The 25512-nt window shown below is 40.8% G+C and overlaps 2 protein-coding genes across 2 annotated transcripts in view; one reads left to right on the top strand and one right to left on the bottom strand.

Moving 5' to 3' along the window:
* Window positions 1–20255, bottom strand: part of RAPH1 (Ras association (RalGDS/AF-6) and pleckstrin homology domains 1) — a 144958-nt gene extending 124703 nt beyond the window's left edge. The window contains exon 1 of the mRNA XM_074548323.1: window positions 20233–20255. The gene's annotated coding sequence lies outside the window, so the exon portion shown is untranslated. The remainder of the gene's footprint in view (window positions 1–20232) is intronic.
* On the top strand, window positions 11199–22419 carry CD28 (CD28 molecule). The gene is made up of 4 exons (XM_005484141.3): window positions 11199–11465; window positions 17557–17910; window positions 18168–18286; window positions 20947–22419. Exons 1-4 carry the CDS (start codon window positions 11411–11413, stop codon window positions 21082–21084), a joined length of 666 nt encoding a protein of 221 aa, XP_005484198.1. The 5' UTR covers window positions 11199–11410; the 3' UTR covers window positions 21085–22419.
* Window positions 22420–25512: the final 3093 nt, after the last annotated feature.

The raw sequence follows: 25512 nt of genomic DNA, 5'->3' as shown, positions 1-25512 counted from the left end.
TGCACATTGCCTCAGCCACCACTTGCTGCTCTAGCTAAAGGCATGGCTGATTCAGATCCTCACAGACCATTTTTTCCCACCACAGAGCGGTTACCTCACCTGTTGTTCCTCACTATGTACTTGTGCTGCACACTGCTCCTGTATGGCTGGTGAACCTTGCACTTTACTGGTTTGGTGCAAGACCAGTTTCTGCAGTTTGTCCAGTTTTTACCATTTGAATCCTATCCCCCAATATGCCTGCAGTTCCCTCCCACCCAGTGCTATGTGTGCAGATTTGAAAAGCAGATTCTATTCATTATCTAAGTTATTAATGAAAGTAATGAACAGTGCCAGGCCAGACTGACTCCCGTGGAACTAAGAACCAAGGAGCTCAGTTTATCCCTTTATTTTTACAGCAAACTGCCTGTAACTACTGAGCCGTGTTTCCAATCAGTTTGATACTTTCATCTGACCATGTTTCTCTTTCTTGCTTACAAAAAGCTCTGCCAGAAGCCTATGAAAATCAAGATATATGGCATTTACTGCTTGTCCCTGTCAGCATGGTAAGGATTACCTCATCCAATGATGAAATCAGACGTTTTGACGCAGTTTGTTCTTCAGAGAGCCACAATTTTTCCTTTCAGTACTTATGAATAATGGCTTGACTAATTTTTCCAGTGTTTTTTCAGGAACTGAAATAAGCTGACCTCTCTCTAATGCTCTGACTTTTCTTTAAAAAGAGAGAAAAACAAGTATTATGTTTGCCCTCTTTGCCCTCTTTTCTTCTTGATACCTCAGCTTTCTTGAGAGAACCATAAATGGTTTTGAAATTACATCAGGTAATTCTCAAAGTATTCTGAGCTGTAATTCAGTAAGATCAGTTCATTTGAATATATTTGGTTTCTTTATGCCCTTTCCAACCACTTCTTTCCTTACTCTAGGCGCAGACCATATTGCTTCTCTGTGGTGTCTGTTGTGCTGATTTTCTGCCCGCAGCTGGGTCCTGAAGCCCCCAAGTCAAAAACAGTACATGGTTTTCTCAGTAACATTTCCCCTTTCTGTTCAGTAATGACCCATTTCCCTGGGTTTTATTTTACTGTATATTTCTTTTGTGTACCTGCAGAAGTGTTTCTTCTTAGCCTTTACATAATTTACTCATGTTACTTCATTTTGTGTCCTTACAGTTATGTTTCAGTCCTAGATGCTAGTGCCACACTGATATACTCATGCTCAGCAATCCTCTAGTTTCTTAATACCTGTCTTTTCTTTCTTAGCAGACATTCCCTTACGTCTGTCCAGAGCAGGAGCTTCCCAACCAAATCTCTGAACATTTTAAAATATGCATTCTGGAGGTCTACACTCTTTATTTTGTTCTCTTCCTTCTCTTTTGATTTCCAAAAGAAGGTCATGGAAGCACTTACCTCCTCTGAAAATAAGATGTTGATTATGTTTTTATTATTCTGATCACAAGGCCAGCATTTTAACTGAATAGCAAGAAGAGCTCTAGGCCTTCTGTTTCTTCAGCATATAGAGATATTTTCTGCCAGACAGCACTAAAGTGTGGATGCCTCTCATGCATTCTTATCTGTGCATGGTATCTGATGCAAGGTGCAGAGAGTGCTTTGTGAAAGCTTTAAAAAATGGCAACATCTCCAGCTGCAAAAGTATATTGTGCTTCTAGTCCCCATCACAGAAAACAGCCTCATATCATCAGAGTTTTCACAAGGGCTACAGGGACAGCTGACTATGTCAACTCTTAGACACATTTGGTCTTGCTGAGAGAAATACAATTGTCTCTGCGGGTTTTTAGCTGTATCCATTAAAGTGCATTTGCCCAAGTATATAAATCATCAATGTCAACTGCCCACAAGGTAGCACAACTTCCTCAATATCTTCCTCAAATTGTATTTAATCCAAACACATCTGCCACCTGATAGCAACAATGGCTTTGAAAATTTAGATGACAAGCTAGACAAGACTTGTGCATTTGCTCTGTGGTGAGAGAGCACATTTAGAAGGCATTAGACCTTATGGTTTCAAGAGCCAAACTGCATATTTTTCAAATTCTGATCTGCTTGGATTAGAAACCGATCTCAATCCTTTCAGCTGGTGCCTGTATCTATGCCATGTAAGATGATATGTCTGAAGTCATCAAAATTCAGCCCATATATGCCTTACTCGAACAATGAAATGCTGACGGAACAACCAAAGCCGAGTAACAAATCAACATGCTAATCTACATCCTTCCAGCACACTTCCTAAAGAGTGATGTAACCACACAATAATACCACAGCCTACTTTAACATGTCTCACACAAAACCTGAGTACTTGCAAACACTAGGGAGGGCAGACCTAAAGTAAAATGTTGCATCTTCACATTAACTGAAGAACACCTACACCTCTTCTTGTTTCACGTCCTGTCCTAGAACTGAACTAGAATCAGGATTAGCTAGTTATTACAAAGTGGGGGAGAGGGTGGGAAAGCATAAAAGCTTTAGAACATTTCTGACTATGATGGAATATTCAGAAAACAGATTATAAAAATGTGGGAAGACAGTCTTCTCACAGGGTCTGCAGTCTAGGCTTACCAGTTTAACAGAATTCAATAGGCCAAGTGATAAGTGGGTAAGAAATCTTGACCCAACTAAATCCATGTCAAAAATCCTATTGATTTTTCTGGAACCAGGATTTCAGTCTGGTCACATTGTGTTCAAATGCTGACCTTTTTTAAAAAGCAGCAAATATCATACAGTGTTTTAGACATTTAACAGTCATATTCATACAAACCAGAATGTTTTTTGGGCAAGGAAATATACATAGGTGACTTTGCTGTGTGGTTAAAATGGGCTGCTGTTCCAGTATACACACTGTAGATGAAAGCATGGACAAAGAAACACACTGCAGTGCAGGCAGATGGTGGCCAAGGAGGGTGCTCTTTAGAGCTGTGGTTTTTGTTATGAAAGTCCATAACTCCCTAGATCCATGTGAGTTATATTATTCTCAGCAAGATGCAATGAACTTAAATGGTACTCAAGAACAGAAGAGGTCTCTCTGTTGAACAGATTAAAAGAGGCCAATGCTGTTTGCAAGAGCTGAATGGGGTGTTCTGGAACTCCAACACACTGGCACCCAGACCCCAGGTAATTAGCCCTCCCCCAGCTGCTTAGCCCAAGATCACTGATCTTCCTCAACAGACAGGACCATAACAAACAGGCATTCCTAGCAAGGGGGCAACCCGGGTCATGGCTGTGCATTTGTTCCTTCTGCTTTGAAATCTACCCTGCAGTCTCAAACAATGCTTCCCCACCTCAGCTGGCTACAGCTGCAGCACAGCACACTCCATCTGCCTGCAGGCTGCCTGTGCATGCCTGCCACGGGCACGTCCTGTGCTCTGCGCACTTCCTGCCGCTGTTTACAGCCAGGCTGCAGAGACAACTCAGAGCTGGGCTCTGGCTCCCCACACCTCTGTAGGCTTCTGCCTGTCCAGAACCAATGCTGGCTCTAGGACTCTCATATTAGCTTAAACTCAATGCATTACTCTAGGCTAATGAACAAAGGAAAACTAGTACAACCTACTCCCAGGGATGAAAGGAAAAGTCAAGAGCCAAGAATATCAAAGTGATGATGTCAGTGCAACCTCTTTACAAAACAGTCAAGTGGAAAGACTGAAAAGGAAGGCTGCTCTTTTACTCCAATAGAGTGTTTAGCTCTTTATTCAACCTGTTTCTCCTTCCCATTATTACAGTAGTACTAGAGATTGGGCTCTTTCAAATAGTTTCCCTGATACATTCAAAGATATTTACTTTCTTTATACAGTTATGTCCTGACACAGTTAATCCCCTCTAGGCATTCAGAAAAAGAGATAACTATTTCTACTAGCTGTATTAGTTCCCAGACCCGGAGCTGGATGAATTGTTTATGGTAATAAGTGATTTGTTTAATTTAGCACATTTTTCCTGCTTGTGACTTGACCATCACATTATCCTGACTCCTGTGTTTGTAGGACTAATCATAAATATTCACCAAACAGATTATACAAATAAATTTCAATTGATGAGTTGTTTGCAGACCAATGTCTCTGAAAATACCCAAATTACTTTTTAAGTCCCCAAGGGTATGTGACTGTTTGCATAATTCACATGCCATCATTTCTCACAGAGGATGTGAAACCTTTAAAATAGGAGAATAATGATGAAAGCATATCAGTTCCTGAACAGATAATTATTAATACTAATCTGTATTAAAAATCATTTTTAAAATGTTTAGGACACTCAAATGCATTGTTAAACAGTTTAAGCAAACATGACCCTTGGAAACCAAGAGGGAGATGGGATTATGAGAGGAGTTATGAATTACTTTCTTCTATTTCCAAAAGCTCTGCTACTTCTAATTTGTCTATTATCAGACAGTGCTGCTCTGCAAAGACCTCCTAGGATACTACATATAATACAAAACCCACATGCAACTAGTCATGGAAATTTAAGTAATACTGAGTAAGAGAAATTTGGCTGAACAGGCAAAATGTTATATGGAATCATTTGTTTTGTAAAAAGCATTTACAAAATTACATCCAATTACAAAAGGAGGACTGAATTAATTATTGCCTTTTTATGAACCACATGGACACGGTGGAGACTTTCAGATTAGTTCTTTTTAAAAAAGCATGTGCAAATGGAATTCAGAATTAGGGTTAATGGGGTCATCAATAATAATCTGCTGAAGCCATAGAAAAATGACAGCAGAAAACTTCAGGTTTCCAAGGCATAAAACTAAAAGCTCAGAAATTTAATCATGAACTCCAATTTTATCATAAAACCTTAATAGATCTGGCTACAAAAATGTACTTCAATTCTTATAAACTCTCAGACTGTCCTAAAATCAGCAAAACCAGAGGTTTTACATTGCTTTTAATAACTTCCAAAGCTTAGTGAGATATTAGAATTTGATTGTATTTTAATATCATCTGAAAGATTATCCAACAGCTGCAATAAGCAATACATAGCAGGACCTCTTCAGGGTCAAACTTTGTGTATAGGAAGAGATGAGATTATTCTGCTTTTATTAGAGAGGAATTCATATGCATACAGGGCAGCAGCAAGGCGAAGCGGAAGCTTTCCAATCCTAATAGCTGCCTACGGGCTCAGATTTCCCAGGCTGTTCTGGCACATGGTGCTTGGTTGTCAGGCAATTTGGGATGATCTCTGGTGGGAGGTTTAGCTTGTAAGAGAGAGTTGTGCTGTCTGGTGGCCATGCCAAGGACAGCGGGTGGCACTTGGCATTTCGGGGCTGTGTGTGCGCCTGTCACTCTGTGCTGAGGGATGTTCTACTGCCGTGTCCAGGGGACCAACACCTCTTGGGCTCAAGAGACATCAGGGGAGACATCTAAACATTCAGGTGGTTACCTACAGGACCCTGTCATTGCACCAGTAGACAGACTGGACACCTTTGAAATAAAGGATGGATATTTTCTCTGCTTCTTGTGTGGATGTGACTTCTAATAAACCACCATATTATTTTTTTCTCCTCCTCTTTAAGCCAGCAAGGATTCCTACCCTCTTAACCCAGTAAGGTCTTAGTAAACAGCAAAGCAATTGTTTTCAATTTCCTGTTTAAAGGAATAGTTTTAAGGGAATGCTGGCATGCTGAAAAAAATGCAGGCTTTATTTCCTAAGAAAAAATTCCATTATAAAATTAATAAGCACTTATCAGAACTCACTCTGCATCTCCAAATGAGTAAGCAGATGCTTCCTACTGTGATTTGAAAATGATTTCTCCCTGTTTTCAGCACTTTTCAGTTAAGAATCAGGAATATTGATCTTTAGTTCCTATATGGAAATATTTAAAACTCTTTCTAATGTGTTTGTGATGTTTTCCTATGCAGCCCTGCACAAACATTTCCAGTGTGCTATGACTCAGTACTTTTTTGAAGCAACAGAAATACAATGAAAAGTCTGTTTCTCATAGTATTTTGGCAGAAAACAACTCTGTGGGTTGGTGTTGGCAACACCACAGTCTAAGAATAGGGCACTTCTCAGGCAGACAGTTGTTGAATTTGGACATCAGCTAGGTTTGCCTAGGCGTAAAGAAGCCACTGTCTTCAGGGAAAAGACTAATTTGGAAATGCTTATCCAACAAGTTAGTGTGCTAGTGTCTACAAAAATAATTATTTCCTGTGAGGAATATTCAGAATGAAGCAATCTCAAAGAATATATTCCATTGGATGAGTGAGGTTGCTGGGCAGCCCTTTGACACTTCCTCAAAGGGGCTCTCATTGTGTGGAGTGCTCTATTCCAGTTTCAATTGTTCATAAATATGAGTAATGCTTCCTTCCAAGTTTGTGTAAATGGGAAGAACTGTAAAAGTACAGCGCTTCACCATGCATGCACTCTGCTGATAGCACTACCACCAATCATTGTGAAATGCAGGGCAAGACAAAAAGTAACACAACAATGAGGATGTGAAAGAGTGAAAGCTTTTAAAATGAGCTTGAACATGACAGTCTTAAAGCCTAATATACTGAGCTGAGCTGGTTCTGATGAAGCCAGAGGAGGTGAAAATGCTTTCTCTAGCTAAGGCTTTATCCATAAAGACAGGCTATACAGATTGTTCTCTACAAATAAAGGCAATTCCTTGGAAGCCTCAGCTATATCATTCCCTTACTAAGGGTAACATTTGCCAAGTGACTCAAGTGTCTACACCACCAGTTTGAGTTCATTCTTACTTTGCCCCAGGGCTCTGGATTCCTGATTTTCCATACCATTCATGCCCTGCTTTTGGCAGCAAAAATTTTGGTCTATTATTTCCCTCCAAAAGGAAATGCTGGCACCGATGGCAGAGAAGCCAAGTCTAGTCAGGTCACATTGGATGTGTAATTCCAAGGCTTGGGCTCCTGTTTCATGGGACTGCTATTCAGCACAGCCCTAGAAAGCCTTCTTCCCTCAGCAGCCCTTTACAAATCTTCAGACAGGACCTCCCATGACACTCCACCTTGCCCTCAGATATGAAAACGCAGTCCCAGCAGACAAATCTTTGTACTGGCATTTAGAGATCTACGTAACTTCTGAAGACGATATAGACAGTCAGGTCTGGAAGCTGTCTTTTCGCACAATGATGAATTTTGAATTTGCCTGCTCAAGATTTCTAGGTCTTAAGCTCTTTGGAAGATGCTTCTTCTTATTTAAAATTGCTTTAATATACCTGCAGTGCTTATTATCTCTTTTGTCTTCAGCAGGACAAAGAAGAAGGAAGTCAATTACCTCCCTTTGAAAGCAAGGGACATGCCAAACTCCTTTGTTGCTGTGTCTTCCATGGTAATATGTAGGGTTCTTCACCTTCTCTACTCAACAGGAAAAAGCACTAAGCAGTTCAGTCAACAAAAATCCTTCTTCTAGCCCTAATCTCTATATGCTTTTATTACACAAGATTTAGTATACATATGTACTCACCTGTGGGTCTTATTTCAGGTGTTCCTACCCAAACACTGGTGTCTAATGAAGCAGCAGCCATATGTCAGATTACAGGCAGGTGACAGAAAGTTAATCATGCAGCTTTGAGCCACTCTTCTGCTACTCACTAATCAACCTCCTTAAGACTTAAGATAATTGGCCCAGCTGCAACTCCTTAGGGGTAAGATTACTTTCTACACTATCTTTATTTTCTTATATTCTATCCCCCTACAGCTAGTTAAAGCACACTTGCTTATAAGCAAGATGTGAAAGAATCAACCTTCCATCTATACCAAGGGTACATAGCAGTGTTCAAATTAAATCATTACTTGGAGCAGCAATGGAAGGATCAAGATGCTTTAAGAGTTGCAGTTGTAAGAAAGAAAGCATTTACTTTAGCAGCTGACAATGTACAAGTATGCCGAACAAGCAAAAGAATGCTACCTATATTTATTCACTCAAGGCCTGCGTCGTGATTCTTTATGGTAGGGAAGCAAGAGAAAGATTGTCTCAGACAACTGTTAAATTTAATCTTACTATGTAGTTGCAGAACAGTATAGGGATATTAAAGTTAATTGTCTATAGTAGTTAAAAGGGAATTTTAGAGACCTACTGTCTCCCATCAGACTGGACTTTTCAGAAATAAGTGAATGATAGTATATTAGTGCAATTTTTCTTCTAGTGTGTATATATTTTTTTATTTGCTGGAGAACAAGAGTATGTGCTGGGAACAATTATGGTACTATGCAACTTCCAGTGCCTGAAGGAAGGCTTAATTTATTTTAAAATTGCCTTCTAAACTATCCATTTGTTTAATCATAACAAATCTGGAATGTCCTTCTTCAACAGCTGAACACTTGGCTGAGGATATGTGGGTCATTACCTCCTCATTCTCTAATGTAAAGGCAAACTGGCAGCCTGCTTGGGATTTCCTGGTACTTTTAAAGATATCCAGAAATATCCTTCAAAAACCTTTCAGAAGGATATTTTCCTTCAGAAACCATACTGGATCCTGTTGGATTTTTCTGAAACTCAGGTCATAGCTCATGTCAGTGCTTAGTTTTTAACAGTAGGCATGAAAAACTATGCTCAAATACCTAGACTGTTGTTTTATTTACATACAGTAATGAGTAAAAAGCCCAAACTCATACTCTAGATTCTTGTGTACCCTGGAAAACTATTCACAAACCTTTAATTTACTTCTCTTGGACTGCAATTTCAGCCATTTTGTGATGGGATGGAAACTTTTTTTTTTTTCCCAAACACGGCCAAATGGCATTTTTAGCTCTTTCAGTGCTCTCACAGCTCTCATTCTACTGAAATTACAGTGTTAGTCTGGATTTCCATTGCTGTGATAGCAAGCAGATCCTGTCTGCCAGTGTACAGAGAGACTCAACAGACTGAAATATGAATGGAAAATGGGGCAAGAATAGAAGTCAATACTGCCTGAATTAATTTTACTGCAGAACACCCTTGGGTAATGCTCAGGATATAGAAGGAGAGATACTTTGAGAGGTGGAAGAATAATGAAAATTTAAAAGTGAGGGCATACTGACAGAGATTTTCACATTCTTTTTTCCTAGATAAACTTTTATGTGGTTTGTCCTAAGTACAAGATGGTTTGCTGAAAGCTAAAATATCTTCTTCCTCTGCCCTCAGGATAATTTTGGCAAAAGAAATAGATCACACATGTGAAGTGGTGAAGCCAAGTATCTAAGTGATTGGAAACTAACTGTTTAAATTAGAGGAAGAGATGCAATTTTGAGAAGGAAAGGACCCATACCCTTGGGAACACGAGAGTTTCAAAGTCCTAGAAAATCAAGAAGTGCAGATGAGCCAAAAGCTATCTGGGGGAAGAAAAGCACCTTTCCTTACTCCAGAGATCAAAGAAGAAATGATTAGGCAAAACTAAAATCACAACTAAAAAAAGATTCTCTGAAAAGGGCAATTCATCAACACAGAGAGAAATGATCCATCACAGCTTGGTCTCCAGAGCCACAGTGGATAATTGCCCAGTGGCCCCTCTTTCCTCTCCTCCATTCCACCAGTCCAGTCCCTGTTTGCACTCAGTGCCATGGTATGTCCTCACAATGGGAGAGGCACATGATGAGCAAAAAGGGATGAAAAGGAATAAATGGGACCTCACCTAGAGAGTGCACACTGTTCCCTCAGGTTTTCGTTAATGGTACTCTTAGAGCAGGATCTCTTCCTGCACAGCTGTTTCCATAGTCTGGTTTCCACCTGAATGGTGTCCCTTTGCCAATGACAGGGAAATGAATGGCACTATCTCTCTCTCTGCAATCTATTCTGTTAATTCTATAATGAGGGTAAAAGGCACTCCTTGTGTATTTCCAGTCCATATCCCAAATACAGAAAGGATCTGACAGCCAAGATGCAGATTATGTAAATTGAGTTACCAGAGCCAGAAGATGCTACCAGAGCCAGCAGTGGGTTTTCATCTCTGTGACACAATTCAGCAAAAAGGTACTGAATTTTGTAACTTTTTTGAGGGATTCTCACTACAAGTTAAGCAGAGACTATTTCATTGGTAACTGAAGTTACACTCATATGACTAAAAAAAATGTGTCAGAATATTTATCTAAATACAACAAAAGTAGGCTAAGAAAGAGAGAATCTTATTTTTTTCTCTTTTGTATTTTTAAAATAATTTGAGGGAATTCCAAAACTTTGAGTGTTGCAGGCAACTAACACTGATTATGAAACAAAAGAATATTGTTTAAATTTCTAGACTGCAGATAAATATACCAGCTGAGGCTGTTCATAAATTGCATTTGCAATTTCTGATAAAACATGGTCTAAAGGCTTCAGGTACTAAGGGATAGGAAAGAATAGTACATGGTTCTTCACCTCTCTCTATAACTGCCCAATTTTCTTGAAAGTTTTCCTGCTAAATGCCTTCCCTTTCCTCTCAAATAAATCAAAGATAGGGACAGGCATTGATACGGTTAAATATTTCTACTTTGGCAAGTAGAACCACTACTATACTACTTTGTATAACTACAAAATAAACAGTTAATAACCAGAGCTCCTCACAGTTATAAATGCCATCACCTGGCTCTCACAACGTGCTCTTGCAAGGGAGGAGGTGACACTGAGCTTGCAGAGCAAAGGAAGAGAGAATGTTTACCTGATGAGCTCAAGAAAAACCTTTACATAAGGCAGCCTCCATGAAAGCTCTGACTGAGCAATGTGCTTGCTGCATGCTGCCTTTACTCTAGATGTTAACTGGATTACAGTTGCACTCATCATAAACTGGGACGTTTTTCAAAATGTGAAGGTATTCCAGATCACTTATTTCCTGCATTATTGGCTCTGCATTCAAGGCAACAAGCAGATGCAGAGAAATTACTATGAACAAAAAACTGCCCAAAAATGTCAGTGTTGCCAGGGGCTGGGAAAACAGGCAGAAGCAACATGGCAGGCCAAGAGAGGAAGATTTCTGCTCCTAGGAGTGAGGAAAGGTGAAGGTTCCTGAGCACACAACTTCCTGAGGGGCCAGATCTGGCCACCAGGAACTTAGAAACTGGTGTTTGCATCTCCCGTCATGATGGAACCAGTATACATGTGTATGTACTCTTGGTAAATAAAGAGCACTGCATCTCTGGGGAATTCCATTCCTCCCTCACAGGAGCAGCCTTGCGGAGCTGCTAACATAACCACTCCTTGCAATACAGGGCTGGCAGTCCCTTCTTGAAATGAAGGCTTCCAGCACTTTTAAAGCATTACTGAGCTTCGCAGAGGTAACTTCCTAAGACAAAAATCATCAAACAATTAAACTTCCTGTTCAAGCATTGCCGTTACAGTTTTACTTGGCAGTGTACCACGTGCTGCAGAGAGAGGTTGTGTGAGCACCTGAGGGTGCAGCCCGGCCACACAGGGAAGGCAGGCTGGTGCTGCGGGGCCCTGGGAGTCGCGGCAGTGCCTGCAGGGGGTGGAGACAAGGCAGCGGGCCCACCATTAACACCATGCTCCTGGGGATCCTCGTGGTGCTCTTCTTCATCCCCACTGCTGATGTAACAGGTAACAAAAACCCCCCACATTTCAATCCTTTCCCCTATTTTTTTCTCACTTTGAAGGTCTGGGAAAGGGGAGAGGCAGCATGCTGCAATTGGATCAATTTGATATAACGAAGAGGCCAATTTTTCTCCTGCCAGAAGTATCCCTCCAAGATGAGACCCAAGAGCTTTCTTTTAATTTGACTTCTCTCTAGATCCATTTGGAAATTGCATGCATAAGTAGAGGGGTGTTTATTTCACCTACCCCTGGGTTTAGCAAGTTCTGCTCACGAGTGCCTTTTCTTGGGGGCAGCAGGTCTGAGCAGACCTGGCGCCAGCACCTCACTTGGGGCAGACTCTCCACATCCCCAAATCTACTTCTAAAGCTTTAGGCTTCCCCATGGCCTGGCTTGGTGTCATGGGCTCCAGTGCTGAGTGCAACAACATCCTCACAGGTTCAGCAAATAAATGCTCTAAAGGAGAGTTGCTTACTGAGCTCAAAGGTGGAAGGATGGGACTTGCCAAGTTTCTGATTTTTGCATTGTTTAGCAGTTTACCAATACTAACTAGACGTCTAGTTTCTTTCTGAAGATCTTCAGGAAAAAGAAAAAAACTTTTTGAGATTTTGAAATCCTGAATCTTAGTGAATCTTCCTGACTCTTCAGTTGTTGTGCTGAGGGTATTTATCTTGGTGTTGGCTTGCTGATGTAGTGTTCCTATGTTCAGACCTAATACGTCTTTCCAATGGGTACATTGCAGGCAAAGCAAGGCAAGAGATGCTGGCTTTTGCTAGGATCATCTTGAGACAGACAATTTTTCAGACTGCTGGCTGTGAACTTCTCCAAATATAAGTGTTTTGTATTTTCCAGGGAAGTTACAAATAGGAATTAAAATCTGGTTTCCAGTACAAAATTTAGAACATAGAGAACATCTTACAACGTCACTTTTTCTAGTATGAGAGATGTAACTGAATATATTTTTTTCTTATTTCTATATTATTCTTCGGTAATTCTTTTCCTTAGTGAAGGCATTGTTGTTTGCATGACACTGTGATATACATTTTTTAAGAAATCATAGGGGTTTTTTTCCTTGTCCTTTCCCATATTTATAATTCTGTGTTTGCAATATCATAATTATTTCCAGAGCAGGCCCCTGGATTGTAAAAGAAGACACTAATTCCAGGAGGGGATAAGAATCAGCAGTAGGTTAACAGTTCTGAACACATTTCCATAAGTTGTGAACAGCTTTTAAGCAGTGCTTTTGAATTGCAACAAAATAAATCACAGTGTGTGGTTCTCAGACACAGGTGTTATACCATGGCTTTATAGACACACATACACTTGCTTTGCATGAAGACCTTGTGTTTCTCCAACACATTCACCAAGATTGTACAACTTCTTAAAGAGAAGCACATGAGGTCATATGCTTCTCAGGGCTCTCATCCTTTCCCCATCTATTTTCTTCACTCTTCATTTTCAAGATAAGTGGTCCTTAGTACGTGGAAAACATTAAGGCAGGTCAAAACCCTGCAGGACTTCCTCAAGCCAAGTGCACTATAAGCACTATAAGTATTTTGGTTTGGGAAAATCCACAGAATTCATCCTGTTGTTAGACTATACCAGTGGCTGCTGCAGGTTGAGTTTAAATCATAAAAAAGGACTTGAAATACTAGTTCAGTCATTTCCCTTTTGCAGAAACACTAACGTTTGCAAAGTTGGTCCTCCTCCCCTTTTTGTTGGCTAAATAATTACCTTGCTGTGGACTGTCAGAGATGCAGCTAGATCAAAGATCAAGTGTCTGGTATTTTGTGAAATAAGTAATATAAGGAGGTTCCCATTGCAGTGTACCACAACTGACCTCATCTTTTTACTATCCACATAACCTTCTGGCTTACAGGTTCTGGGGGTTAAAACCAACTTCTAACCTACCCAGATTACCAGAATGAAAAAGATGGATGGATATGAGGCAAGGTTAGCTGAGAGTAGGATGACATCAACTAATTCCTGTTTTAAAAAAACAAATCACAAACTGCCAAGAAAAACCCCTGTGCTCACACTGGATTTGATTAAAGGAAGAGTGTCACCTGGGCTTTCAGAGTGTCAGCTGGGGAGAGGTTCCCCCCAGCTGCCCATCACACAGCTGGGTGGCCTCAAACCAAAGTACAAGAGAAGGAACCTTGTATCTGGGAAAGAAGAGTAAGCATAATTGAACAACAAACCAGCAACAGCAAAAACAAAATAGCTTTGTTTATAACATACCTGTGTGCCTTTCTGCCTGTGGCTTAAACAAATTCCTTTCAGTTTTTTCATTTAGGTTTTTCCCTATCCCCCCAGGGAGTTAGGTGGGCTATTTTTTTCCTGTGCTTACAGAAATGCCAACTTATTTTGGATACTTTGCTCTGGAAAATAGCTTCTTGAAGTCAGCTGGCATAAAAAAGGAAGAAGTGCACTAAATATTTTAGCAGAATATTTTTTTCCAATAGCTGATGATGATTCATGAAGAGTTCTGGTGAAAAAAAAAAAGCAACACCTCAAAATAGTTATTTTCCATACTTTGTCAACTCTATTTCACTTTCTTGGCGAATAGAAAAAAAAAGCTTCAATGAAGTTTTGCTTGCATTGGGTTCAATGATCAGAGAGTCAGTATTTTACAGATATTATAGATGGATGGCATTTTGTTTCATGATCCAAAACCCCCTCACATGTGATTACAAGAAATATTCAACACTATAAAAAGCTTAACAAGCATTCAGAGATCTTACACACCATTGCATATAAATCCTAAGATCCTGAGAATGCTTGCAGCCTGTGTACACTGACTGAAATGATTTTACATTTTTAAAGTCACTGCTTTTTGAAACTGTAAACAATTATTTTTCATAACTGATGTTTTCTTGGCTGGGTAAGGCCAAGATACAGGTATTTATTACTACACAGCATGGCTGAACAGAGCTCCCAAGTGGCAATCATAACCCTACTTAGGGGAATGGAAACACTAACTAAATGTTTCAGAGTTTCACCATTTAACAAACCCAAAGTGACACTTAGAAGGAAAAACTGTCTCTGTGAAGGCAAAAGCAGCCTTAGCCCATGTTTGCTTGGAATGGGCTAGATCCTACTAAGAATGTAGTCAAATCCTATTCAGATCATCCGGGAAGTGAGGGATGTTAGGCATTACTCTGTCATCCCTATGAAAGTAACACACATTTTAGTATGACTGACTTTCTTCAATTTAAAATAACCTCCAAGTCCAGAGGAGGAGGATGACAGCAGGGCTTCTCCAGCATGCCAGTGGGGTAAGCTTGCCTTGCCCCTGTTAGCATTGCAGCCCAACCAATTCATGTGGTGCTAATGAGTTCTTCCTATAAATGAAAACAAAAATATCTCCTTCAATTTGAACTGATTTGTGAAAGTAGATTTGGGTGCTTAGCTTCAATCATGTAGGAGCTGTCTTCATTTAATGACCCACAAATGAGCATTTCCCACTGCTCAGCCAGTCTCCATCCCAGCATCAGCAGCACGGAGCTGGGTTATCAAGCCTAGCCTGCAACACAAGGCAAGCAGAGTGGATTATAAATACAAGAGGTGAAAATAAGTTGAAGAAATTTATCATTTTAGTTAAGTGTATCAAAAGAGACTAGTTGCCAATTAGCACTATGTCATGGCAGGGACATAAATAGTCCAGAGCTGTAGTTAAACAGTGGAGTTCAAGGCATGAACTCGCAGGTCTAAACATCAGGAATACAGGTTAGCTGATGACACCAAAAGAGAGGGGGATAAGTCCTAGGATCTGCAGAAGAGTCTAAATAACATCTGAAGGCAGTCCCTCAGGGATGGGATTTTCAGTGTTCTCTGACTTTCCTCTGGCGACAGAGAAAATATGATGAGGCTGAGCAATAAATATCCATTAGTTTTCTGTAAGTACTAGCAATGAAAACAGGCAAGCATTTTTAAGTGTAATGCTTCTGTCTGTTCTGGGCCCCTATTTTGGCTGTCAACTCTGAGACAGAAAAGGTCTCCCCTGAAGGTGTATTCAGGTGTATTCCCTGTGACAGTCAGGATTGTAGTAGTGCACAAATACTGCAAAGCAATAGAATAACTCTGTCTCAAGTGAGATGTGTAGAATTAAGCTCTGCTAAAGGTGGGAAAATTCTACTGCAGACTTGCAAACTGCCACACAGGCTGAAGATCAATTTTCTCGCCAACAAAAACATGATCAAATACCTTGTCTAAAGCAGTGGAATCCAAACCTCACCCCTTACTAGAATGCCTTATAAGCCTATGTGAGAGCTTTTGTCAGAAAATGCTGATTCAAGGAAACCAAATTGTTTTGCTGAAATGTCTTCATTTTGATGAAAACTCACCACAGGCACCACCTTGAGTAAAGACTTGCTTTCTTACTCTCTTACTTAGCCACTCTGTCCTAGGATTCAAAGATCCTTGTCTCTTTCTATTGGAAAGCCTGGAAAGGTTATCCTTCAATCAAAGCTTCACAGTGTTTTGGTTGCCTGGACATGGAATTTCAGAGCTGTTATGAGCTCTCTTCCCTCACTAACAGTGCTGAGCAAAGAGATGCAAGGAGGATAGGCTACAGTCTTTCTTTGCTAAAGATAGCCAGTAGAGCATTCCCTGTCTCACATCTCCTTCTCTTATTTGTAGCAAGGCTGGTAAATGAGACTTTCAATAAGAGAATTAACAGCTTCAGCAGTTTCACAAGTTCTGCTGATAACAGGAGAACCTGCTAGCCAAAGGTTGTTTTTACTACCCACACCTTAGCACTAGTCCTTGCTGTCTCATGCATCTCTTGTGTTTACTTTCACGTTCATCCCAAAGGAGTATCCTGCTCAAGAGGCTGGGATACTTCATCTTTTTGTGCAGGCATGACTGCAGTAAGCATAATTTGGTCCTAAATATTGTTAAAAACAGTTTTAAACAGTAATTTTCTGGGCATTCTGGTTCTGGCCTCCTTCCCACTTCATTTCCCTTACTAGCCTTTTTGAAGTCTCACCACATGGATTAAGTAGAAAGAATCTATGTTTGCACCACATTTTGAGGACAAGAGTCACAATTGTCATTCTAACAGCCATGGTGATTCTCAGGGATCTGTAAAAGACCATCCAGACCTCATATGAGCTGAGCTTGCATGAAGACTTAAGCAGTCATATAAAAGCTTTGGCAGGTCTCTAGATTGAGAGCCACAACTCTCTTCCTCTTACTTAGGTGTCATCATTTGGAAAGAAGGGCCTCATTTGTGCAGGATGGCTTTTCTTGGAAGAAGTTGTTGTTCTGCATAGTCCTTGCTATGTTTCATTGTTTGGCAGATGATAGCACAGAGGTCTACATGTCAGAAAACATTTCCTGTTTATGTATCAGTCTGGTCAATTAAAATTCAATTATACATTCATGTGACATGCTTTTTTCAGGCTTTTTTCAAGTGCTAAGTGCCAATGCAGTGTCAGATTAATCAGCTTCTGCGTCCCTTGAGAGATTAAGAATCTACTACAGCTGCTGGCTAGAGAAATTACTTATTTTACATTAAAATGATAGCAGTTCATGCTTTTAGTGTTCATTGCCCAAGGTCCAAACGCTTGAAATGGTTCAGCAAATCCACCTGCAGACTCTTCAGGAGTCCTTGAATTAAAAAGAAAATGTATAAATAATATTCTCTTATCTGACTGCAGTGTCAATTCATAGTATTTTCACTCCATAATGTTCCCCAGGAAACTACTGGCTAAGTAAAGGATAGACTAAGAAGGCCTTAGCTGTACACACAAGCACACAGGTGCAGACTAGGCTTCTGAGCTCTGATGTTACATCTTAATCACAGGACGCTGTCTCTGCTAGTGTTCTGACTGAAGAGAAACACTCTTGATCTCAGTCTCCCCTAAAGACTGTGTAATATTATTTACATGCAGGTGGATTGCTGCAACAGTAGTTGCAGTGAGAAACTCTGTGAGAAACTGCTTCTGCAGATGGGTGGTTTTGTACTCCTGGTAGGGAGTGTCAGCAGGGGAGAGGAGATATGGAGAAGAGTTGCATGGGAGGATGTGGGGTTCTGAAATCTCATACTATATTTTATAAACAAGTGCTCTTCTCATTATCTCCCCTCCCTTTCAGAAAACAAGATTTTAGTGGCTCAGCATCCTTTGCTCGTTGTAAGTAACCAAACTGCAACTCTAGTTTGCAACTACACATACAATGGGACAGGGAAGGAATTTCGAGCTTCGCTACACAAAGGAACGGACAGTTCAGTTGAAGTTTGCTTTATTTCATGGAACGTAACCAATATTAGGAGCAATTCGACTAAAGAATTCAACTGCCAGGGGGATCATGATAAAGACAAAGTCATCTTCAATCTTTGGAACATGAATGCCAACCAAACTGACATCTACTTCTGCAAAATTGAGGTCATGTATCCACCCCCATACGTCTACAATGAGAAGAGCAATGGGACTGTCATTCATGTGAAAGGTAAGCTGAGAAACCTCTGTAGGCCAATATCCTCCCTATACACACTCCCTACGTAATGACTGGAGGAAGTTTGTTTCCTTAAAAAAAAAAAAAAGTTGGATTGCCTGGTAAAACTACGTTCCTGCTCTGGACTTCATGAAGAAGAGATCTTAAAATGATGATTAATAAAAATGACACATTGGAACAAGGAATAAATAAGCAGAGATTGATGGTTTTAATTTCATGTACTTAAAGTTTTCTTTGCTCTTTCCTTAAAGAGACACCCATCCAAATACAAGAGCCTCAGTCTACAATTCCTTTGTGGATTCTGGCAACAGTGACTGGAATTCTTGCACTCTACAGTATGCTAATAACAGCAGGTTTTTTTAACTATTGGGTAAGAAACTTGTATTTTCCTTTTCTCTGTATGCTCTAGTAGTTCATTTCTCAGGCTATACTTGCCATGTTTACCACTAACTCACCGATACCCCTTCAGTACAGGATGACAGTGTTTCTTCATCCCAGCTATGTATGCACACCCATGGTGTACCCCAACAGAGCTGAAACACCAGATGCTCTCCAGGTGGGCTGTCAGGCCTCTGCAGTGGAGTCCTACAGCAGATTGTGATGCCACAGTGTTGGCAGTGCCCTGCACACCCGCAGTTCCGGGACACCTCTGCCTCATTTCTGGCAAAACCCTATGAGACTATACTGACAGGAGCTCACCTACAATAAAACAATCTATAGGGAGCCCTCAGCCCAGGACCATCTGCACTGGCGTCTTGTGTCTATCCAGCAATTCCCTTGAGCAACCACTATTTCTGGCATCTTGACTACAAGGGAGTAGGAGCACCTGGATCTCAGTAGCTCCTTGTCTGTACATCAACAGTAAGAAAGCTGAGACAGCCTTATGGCTCATAATTTTTACTCTTTGGAGAGCTGACTGGCCCAAGTTGCATCCAGTTCTCCTCCTGGCATGATACAGGGGCAGCAGAAGGACATTTTCCTTGACAAGTCTTAGGACTTGATCTCCAGAGCCAATTTACACTACTTACTCCATGTGAGAAAGACTTGAACATAGAGAACTCAATTCCTTCCACTCTGACTTTCCCCTCTATTTTTGTTGTTAAATAGCAATTTTCAACACAACGATTATTGGATAGCCTGTATAAAGGGTCCAGAGTCTCTGCCAGGTTAAATGTTGCATGTATACAGAAAGCCACTCAATGTCACTGCTAGCTGAAGCTTAAGATCTGCTAAGTGTTTCACAAAAGGCCACTTTCTCAATCTGTGGCTATTTCTAATGGAGAACAATCAAAGGGGGCACTGCTGCAGGAAAATGGAAAGGCCAGTTAAGTGGTTCTTCTTTGTGCCCTGTTGTAGAGGCTGACTGAGGAGAGCTGAGAGGATTACTAGAGCAGCTGCTGGTGTTACAGTGCTGTGCTGCAGACGAGATGCTATAGCTTCAAATCCATCATTTACAATCTGAACCATTTTCTCTGTGCTATATTCATTTGCTACCTAATGGCTTCACACTTTGCCACTAACACATCTGCCCCCAGCAAGGGTGACAAGGCTGCATTGCCATGTGTGCTGTTTGCTGCATCATTTTTTACCTGCTGTTATTACTGCTAGTAGTATTTTTCAGATAATATGTATTCTAATTGTGGATGTATTTAGAGTGGTGTTGAATGTAAATACAGCTGCCTAGAACAACTGTGAATTGTAAAAAAAGGTCCTAATCGTGGTACTTGACAGACATGGCAAGCCTGATCAGTTCCTGAAAGCAGCTAAAGATTTGTCTATTTTCATACAGTCTTCCCTGAAGGAAGACTGCTTTCCATTGCAAAAGTAGCAGTCTTTCATCCTGTAACAGCCCAACAATCACTCATGCTAGCAAAATGTCTTTCTCCCATGCAAAAATACCTTCTAGGTGAATCCGAAATCCTGTATTATGGAGATGAACACAGAGATAAAGCTTTGTATCTAATGCTCTACATGCACTGACTGCATTACATGGCTTAAGCAGTATGTAACTCACATTCAACCCTTTGCATATACAGAATATTAATGTTAAAAAGCTTAAAATATTTCATAGTAACTGCCCCACTCTGCACATCCAACATAATTCAGCCATCAGATTTTCTAATGCAAACCTCCTCCAATTCCACAGCATCATATGCATGTATACTGCAGCATATGCAACTATTTCTGTCCATGGGAAGGGAATTTCAGTAAAAAGGAGATCACAAAAGAGGGTATGATCACTATTAAGGAAAAAGCATGGAAGCACTTTACTTACCCCTGATCAATAAAGCCTTAAGCTATGTAAAAAACACCAACCTTTTGCACAGCCTGCAGCAGTCAGAGGCTGAAATGGTGCTGTAGCCACATACTTCCTCTGTGATTTTAGGCAAATTATTTCACCTGTCTTCTGCTACTCTTATTTCTAAAAGAGTTGATTCTTCCCTTGTCTCACAGGAGCATTATAAGCAGGAATCCAACAGTAGAAATAAGATTTTTGAGGCCCAGATTAGGAGACATAAAAGATTAACACAGCTCTGATTCTTTCACTCCTTGAAGGAAGGTTCAGAACAACATATGCCTTGTGTATTACTGCTGTAAATAATACGAAAATCATAGTCTGGGCTGATTTTTCATGCTCTTATTCTGTTTGAGTTAAGCTAATTTCTCTTTACTTCCTAATAAATGAGGACAGCCTTCACAGCTCAAACTCTGTTTCTGCTGAATCATTCCACAGATGAGAGAGGCAAGATGATGGTAAGAGGCATCAGTTTGTATCCTTGGTGTGTAGCATTCCTTTACCTGAAGAACTAACACTGTTAATCTCCCACCAGATAAGCTGGAGACTTACTTTTAGGTTGGGCAAATTCCACAGATTACTTGATGAGAACACATGTTCTAATTATTTTGTAGATGTATTTAAACTGAAGCCGCCTTACAAATATGCCTGCTTCCCTGAACAGGGACCTAGGGCCAGAACTGTCAGCAGCTAACATGAGAGTTTTCACAGTTGTCTTCCCCCTCCTCCCACAGCAGAAATCCAAGAAGCGTCTGTACCACCAGAGTGACTACATGAACATGACTCCCCGGCACCCTCCGTACAAGAACAAGGGTTACCCATCCTATGCACCAACGCGGGACTACACCGCCTATCGCTCCTGGCAGCCCTGATCCCACAGGAGCCTCGTGTGCTTCCGGGCAGACACGTGCTCTGGGGCATGGAAGGAAGGACAGCCTCTCACCTTCTCATCCTCTTTGTTGCTGTTGATTACAGACACCTACACCTAGCAAGTGTTAACTAAACTTTGATCATTAAAAGAAAATCCAGACCAACAAGCCAATATAAAAAGGGGGGGCGGAAAGGGGGAAGTAAAAAAAAGAATTTTTCTCCATGATGGCTGAAAATGAGGCCCAGCTTGTGTTGAGGGTTGTCAGTGGATAAGATGGAAAGATGGGATCAGACCTCAGAGCTGGTTTCTTCCTAACAGTTGTGGTTTTGCTCAACTGTTGGAAGAAGCAGAACTTCTGATCTTTTCCAATTACTACTACCACCTTAGATTTAATCCTTAATTTCCTTCCCTGTATTTTTACTGTTAAACCTAGCAAAATGTAAAAAATAATATTTTTTCTCTGTAACACGAAGTCACAGTTTGAAGTTCAAAACACATGCTTAAAAGAAAAAGGTCAGTCAGAAGGCATCCAAGCTATTACGCTATGGAGCAAATGATCTGCCAGGACAAATCAAGCTAATAGAAAACTAGTAAACCTTCAACATATGAGTCCTTAGGCTGGACACCTTGTAAATGTTCATAAGGCCATCTGCAGTCATGACCAAGCAACTCCACAGACCGAAAGAGCGAGCAACCTGAAGACAAAATCAAGACAAGTGGGAGAGGAAGAAAGATGTCTTCATCATGAACAACCCCATTTCTTTTTTGTTTGCCTTCTGCATCAAGGGAATGCAAAGTCATATATGAAGCATTAGAAACAGAGAGCTCAGATTTTGAGAAGATTTTTACTTTATTTTTTAATTTGAGATTTCAGAAGGTATTCTCCTGAGTCCTCCTGAAAATTCCTGCACATCTTCTGGCACCTAGGTTGTACCAGAGCTCTTCCAAAAATCTGGGACAAGTTATGAGTAACTAAAGACCACTTAAATTTTTTTCCTGTAAGTATCTGGTTTTTGGGGTGTGAGAGGACTCTTCATTCTCAGCATTGTAAATTGGACATGCAAGTTCTCAGACATCTTCAGGATCTGCTCTGGGCACTTTGAGGAACTTTGTGTTACCTGGAAGTTGCTTTTCTCTCTAAAGATGTTCTTCAGGGCTGCTCCATGCCAGAGCAGGACAAAGTCATTAGCAAAACATGATCCATTCTTTCAATCTAGTATATTTACAATAACAGGACATCCTAAATTGTAAATGGGGTTGCCTTGGCATAAAATCCCTTTTCATACTGAGGCGACAATGTTTATTTTATAAAGACTGCTGAATAAACAATTTTAAAAAACCACATTCCCATCTTGAAATAAAATTTGGATTGTACAACATTTCATTTCCTTCAAGCTAGGATAAGAATATTCTTTCTCTCTTTGAGGAGGCAGGGTGAAAGTAGAGATGTGGAAGCATGACAACAATCTACTTTGATGTCTTAAGCCAAGAAAACAACTTTGGCACTTCCAAATTGGAAGGTGTTTTTTTTGAATTTGCTGACTGGGCCTCAGATCTATCACTCTGAGTCTTATATCACCATGAACCATGTTCCTGGAGGGCTGTGCCACCTCTGAGCAGCAGTGAGGTGCCCCTTGCCCCAGCCAGGGACAGCAGCATCCCGATGGCAGTGGCAAACAAAGCCAAGAGGCAGTGCTGGGTCTTCAGCATAAGAATCCAGTCATGAACCTGGCAGGCCCTGAGAGCCTTGGTCTGGTTCAGTTCAGCAAACTCAAAAGCTTATGATTGAACCAAAGAACTTCAAAACAAAGTCTGATTTATTTCTTCTCCTTTCCCCTCACCACATTGACAAACACTCCAAGGCTGACATTTTTCCACATACAGTTTTTTCACTGCACCTTTGTACTGCAGCTGAGGCAGCTAGGAGCACGTGCACAGAGCAGAGGGGAGGGAGCGAGGCACACTGGCATCGCTGCATGGTCCCAGCCTGGCCCTCCTTGCTGGCACTGACACAGGGATGCTAATGCCTTGCCACCTCCCTCCTTACTTGGAGGGGAGATATGAGTGATCCTGTGCTGGGGCACCCAGCCACTTCCAGCAGAGAGCAGCAGGCTGAGCACAGCTCTCTGTCAGGGTATGGCACCGTCTTGCCAATTTCCAGGCTGTCACTGTGTGGCACAATGACACAATGACATGCATGATCACATAGAAAACCACAACTTCTAGTACAAGTATAAGGTGAGATGGCAAATGTGTATCAAACCCACAAAAGAGAATGGATGTTCTTTGCATAAACTGCATACATACATACATATTTAGGTATAGATGCATCTATTTCATTGCATATATATTCCCTAGAGTTTTATTATACTTTTGGCAATCTCCTTTTAAAATTATTAAATAGATACAGTACATTAAATCTTGAATGAATGTATTAGGCCTGAGGCTAGTCAGAGGAAACTATTGCTTTCTAAAACAAATATTGGTATAATTTGCTTTCCTTCCCCTAACACTTTTGTACTTTCCATATTTAAAAAATACTGGTAGCTCCCACGACATGATACTGGAAAGTAAGACCTGGAACATCTGCAACAAGTATTAATTCATTCAACTGACCAAAAAGGAAGGGAGATACAGGGAAATATCCTAACATGAAAAAATGAGGAGAATCAGGACATGAGAAATCCTAGCACTGTGTTAAAATGGACATTGCTGTTACATCAAAGCTCTACAGGGACATGAATTGCAGACTGTTGGAGATGGGATACCAGCAAATTGCTTTTATCCACCACTGTAAAGGACGAAAATAAAGTGTTTGCAGAGAAGCAAGCCAGTTAAGCCTGGAGTCTGCACATGTGGATCAGCATAGTCAACAAGCAGCAATCATAATTTATTCCATCTGGTTTTAGGCAATGCATAACATGCCAGGACCGTCCTGTCCCTCCCTGGCCCTGCCTTTGGGGTCTATATGCTTTTTATGGGATGATGTAAAAAGAAACCTCCCTCTGCTGCAGCTCTGAACTTGGAAACGGTGCCTCATGGAGGGCAGAGGTAAATCAATAGGGTTTTCTGCCTTACACATAGGTTTAAATTCAAATGCACATATAATCCTGCCAAAGAGTGATTTGATTTTTCATCCTCCTTTCCCCCACTTTTGGGTGTCAGTGTCAAATGAACATCTGATCTGCAGTCATCACATCTGAACAGCAATCAACATATGTTGCAAGGGGTCAACCAAGGGTTGTGCAGCTCCAGCCCCCTACATGCTGATTCCTGTTCTGCATGTCTCCAGCACAGCACAATACAACAGCCTGCCTCTTCTTTGCTTCCAGGAACCAAAGCCCTAGAAGACTAATGCCAAGGAGGTAGCTTGTGTTATCTCTGCAGTCTTGAACCTTCCCCATTGGGGTGGTCAGGCTTACTAAAGCCAAAAGTCTTGGATGTTCCTTCTAGTCTGAATATTCCAAATTCCAGTATCATCCTCCTGTATAACATTTTCCCCAAATGCCTCTTATTTCTTCTGTAGCTATAAATGTGAATCCTGCATCTCTGCCAAACAATATCATATCTTCCTTCTTTGTGCATCATCTTGTCCCTTTCATTGCTATTCCAGACTCAGCAGTTCAGGAATCTATCCTATTTGCTAATCTCTAACACCTTTGAGCCTTCTACATGTACTCCTTCCTGACTGGTTACTTGCTTCACAAAGACTGTCTTGTGTGCCACATTCCTCCTCAGCTTGGGGTAGGGAGTTGCCATAGGAGATTGAAGCCATGTGGTGATTGGATAGGTACATGTTTTCTGTTTGAAGGATTTGGAGGGTCTTTCATCCCTTTGATTTTTCCCATCATCTTCAGATTTTCAGTTGTGCCAAACAGCCACGTGGGAATCCCACACACCACATGCTTCCCACGGTGCATTTAATTTCTGTACATTTCATTTCCTGTGCATAGCAGGCTCTTGGCTATGGCCAAGTTCATTATGTCTGCAGACATGCTCTGACATTAGAAGCAACTTCGGCTACTGATGGTTTGTTTGACTAATAAAAACATGGTACAAAAAACTCGAGTTTTAAGAGCACACAGGCAAAGGCTTCAGTGCTAAAGATCAAATCTTTCCACTCTCAGCAAGGCTTTTGCTGTGTGACTGGAAAATGCGTTATGCAAGATGAATCACAGGCCAAGACATAATTTTGTTAGTCACTCATACTAACCAGAAAACAGGTTAGGGTGTTGAGAACAGGATCAGCTTTGTTAAGGTTTAGTAAAGACTGGGGAAGGCTGAAAACAGCATTAAGCAGTAATTTGTAGCCGAAGTCAGTATCTTTAAGTGGCTGTGAGAGGGAAACAAGCTGCCTATCTTGATGCAAATGGGTTGTTCTTCCCAATTAGGTGCTTTTGTTAGAGCATCACATTACAGTATGCTACTA

This window comes from Zonotrichia albicollis, chromosome 10, assembly GCF_047830755.1.
Source record: "Zonotrichia albicollis isolate bZonAlb1 chromosome 10, bZonAlb1.hap1, whole genome shotgun sequence".
Classification (NCBI taxonomy): domain Eukaryota; kingdom Metazoa; phylum Chordata; class Aves; order Passeriformes; family Passerellidae; genus Zonotrichia; species Zonotrichia albicollis.
This window is presented reverse-complemented; position numbering and strand designations above follow the sequence as displayed.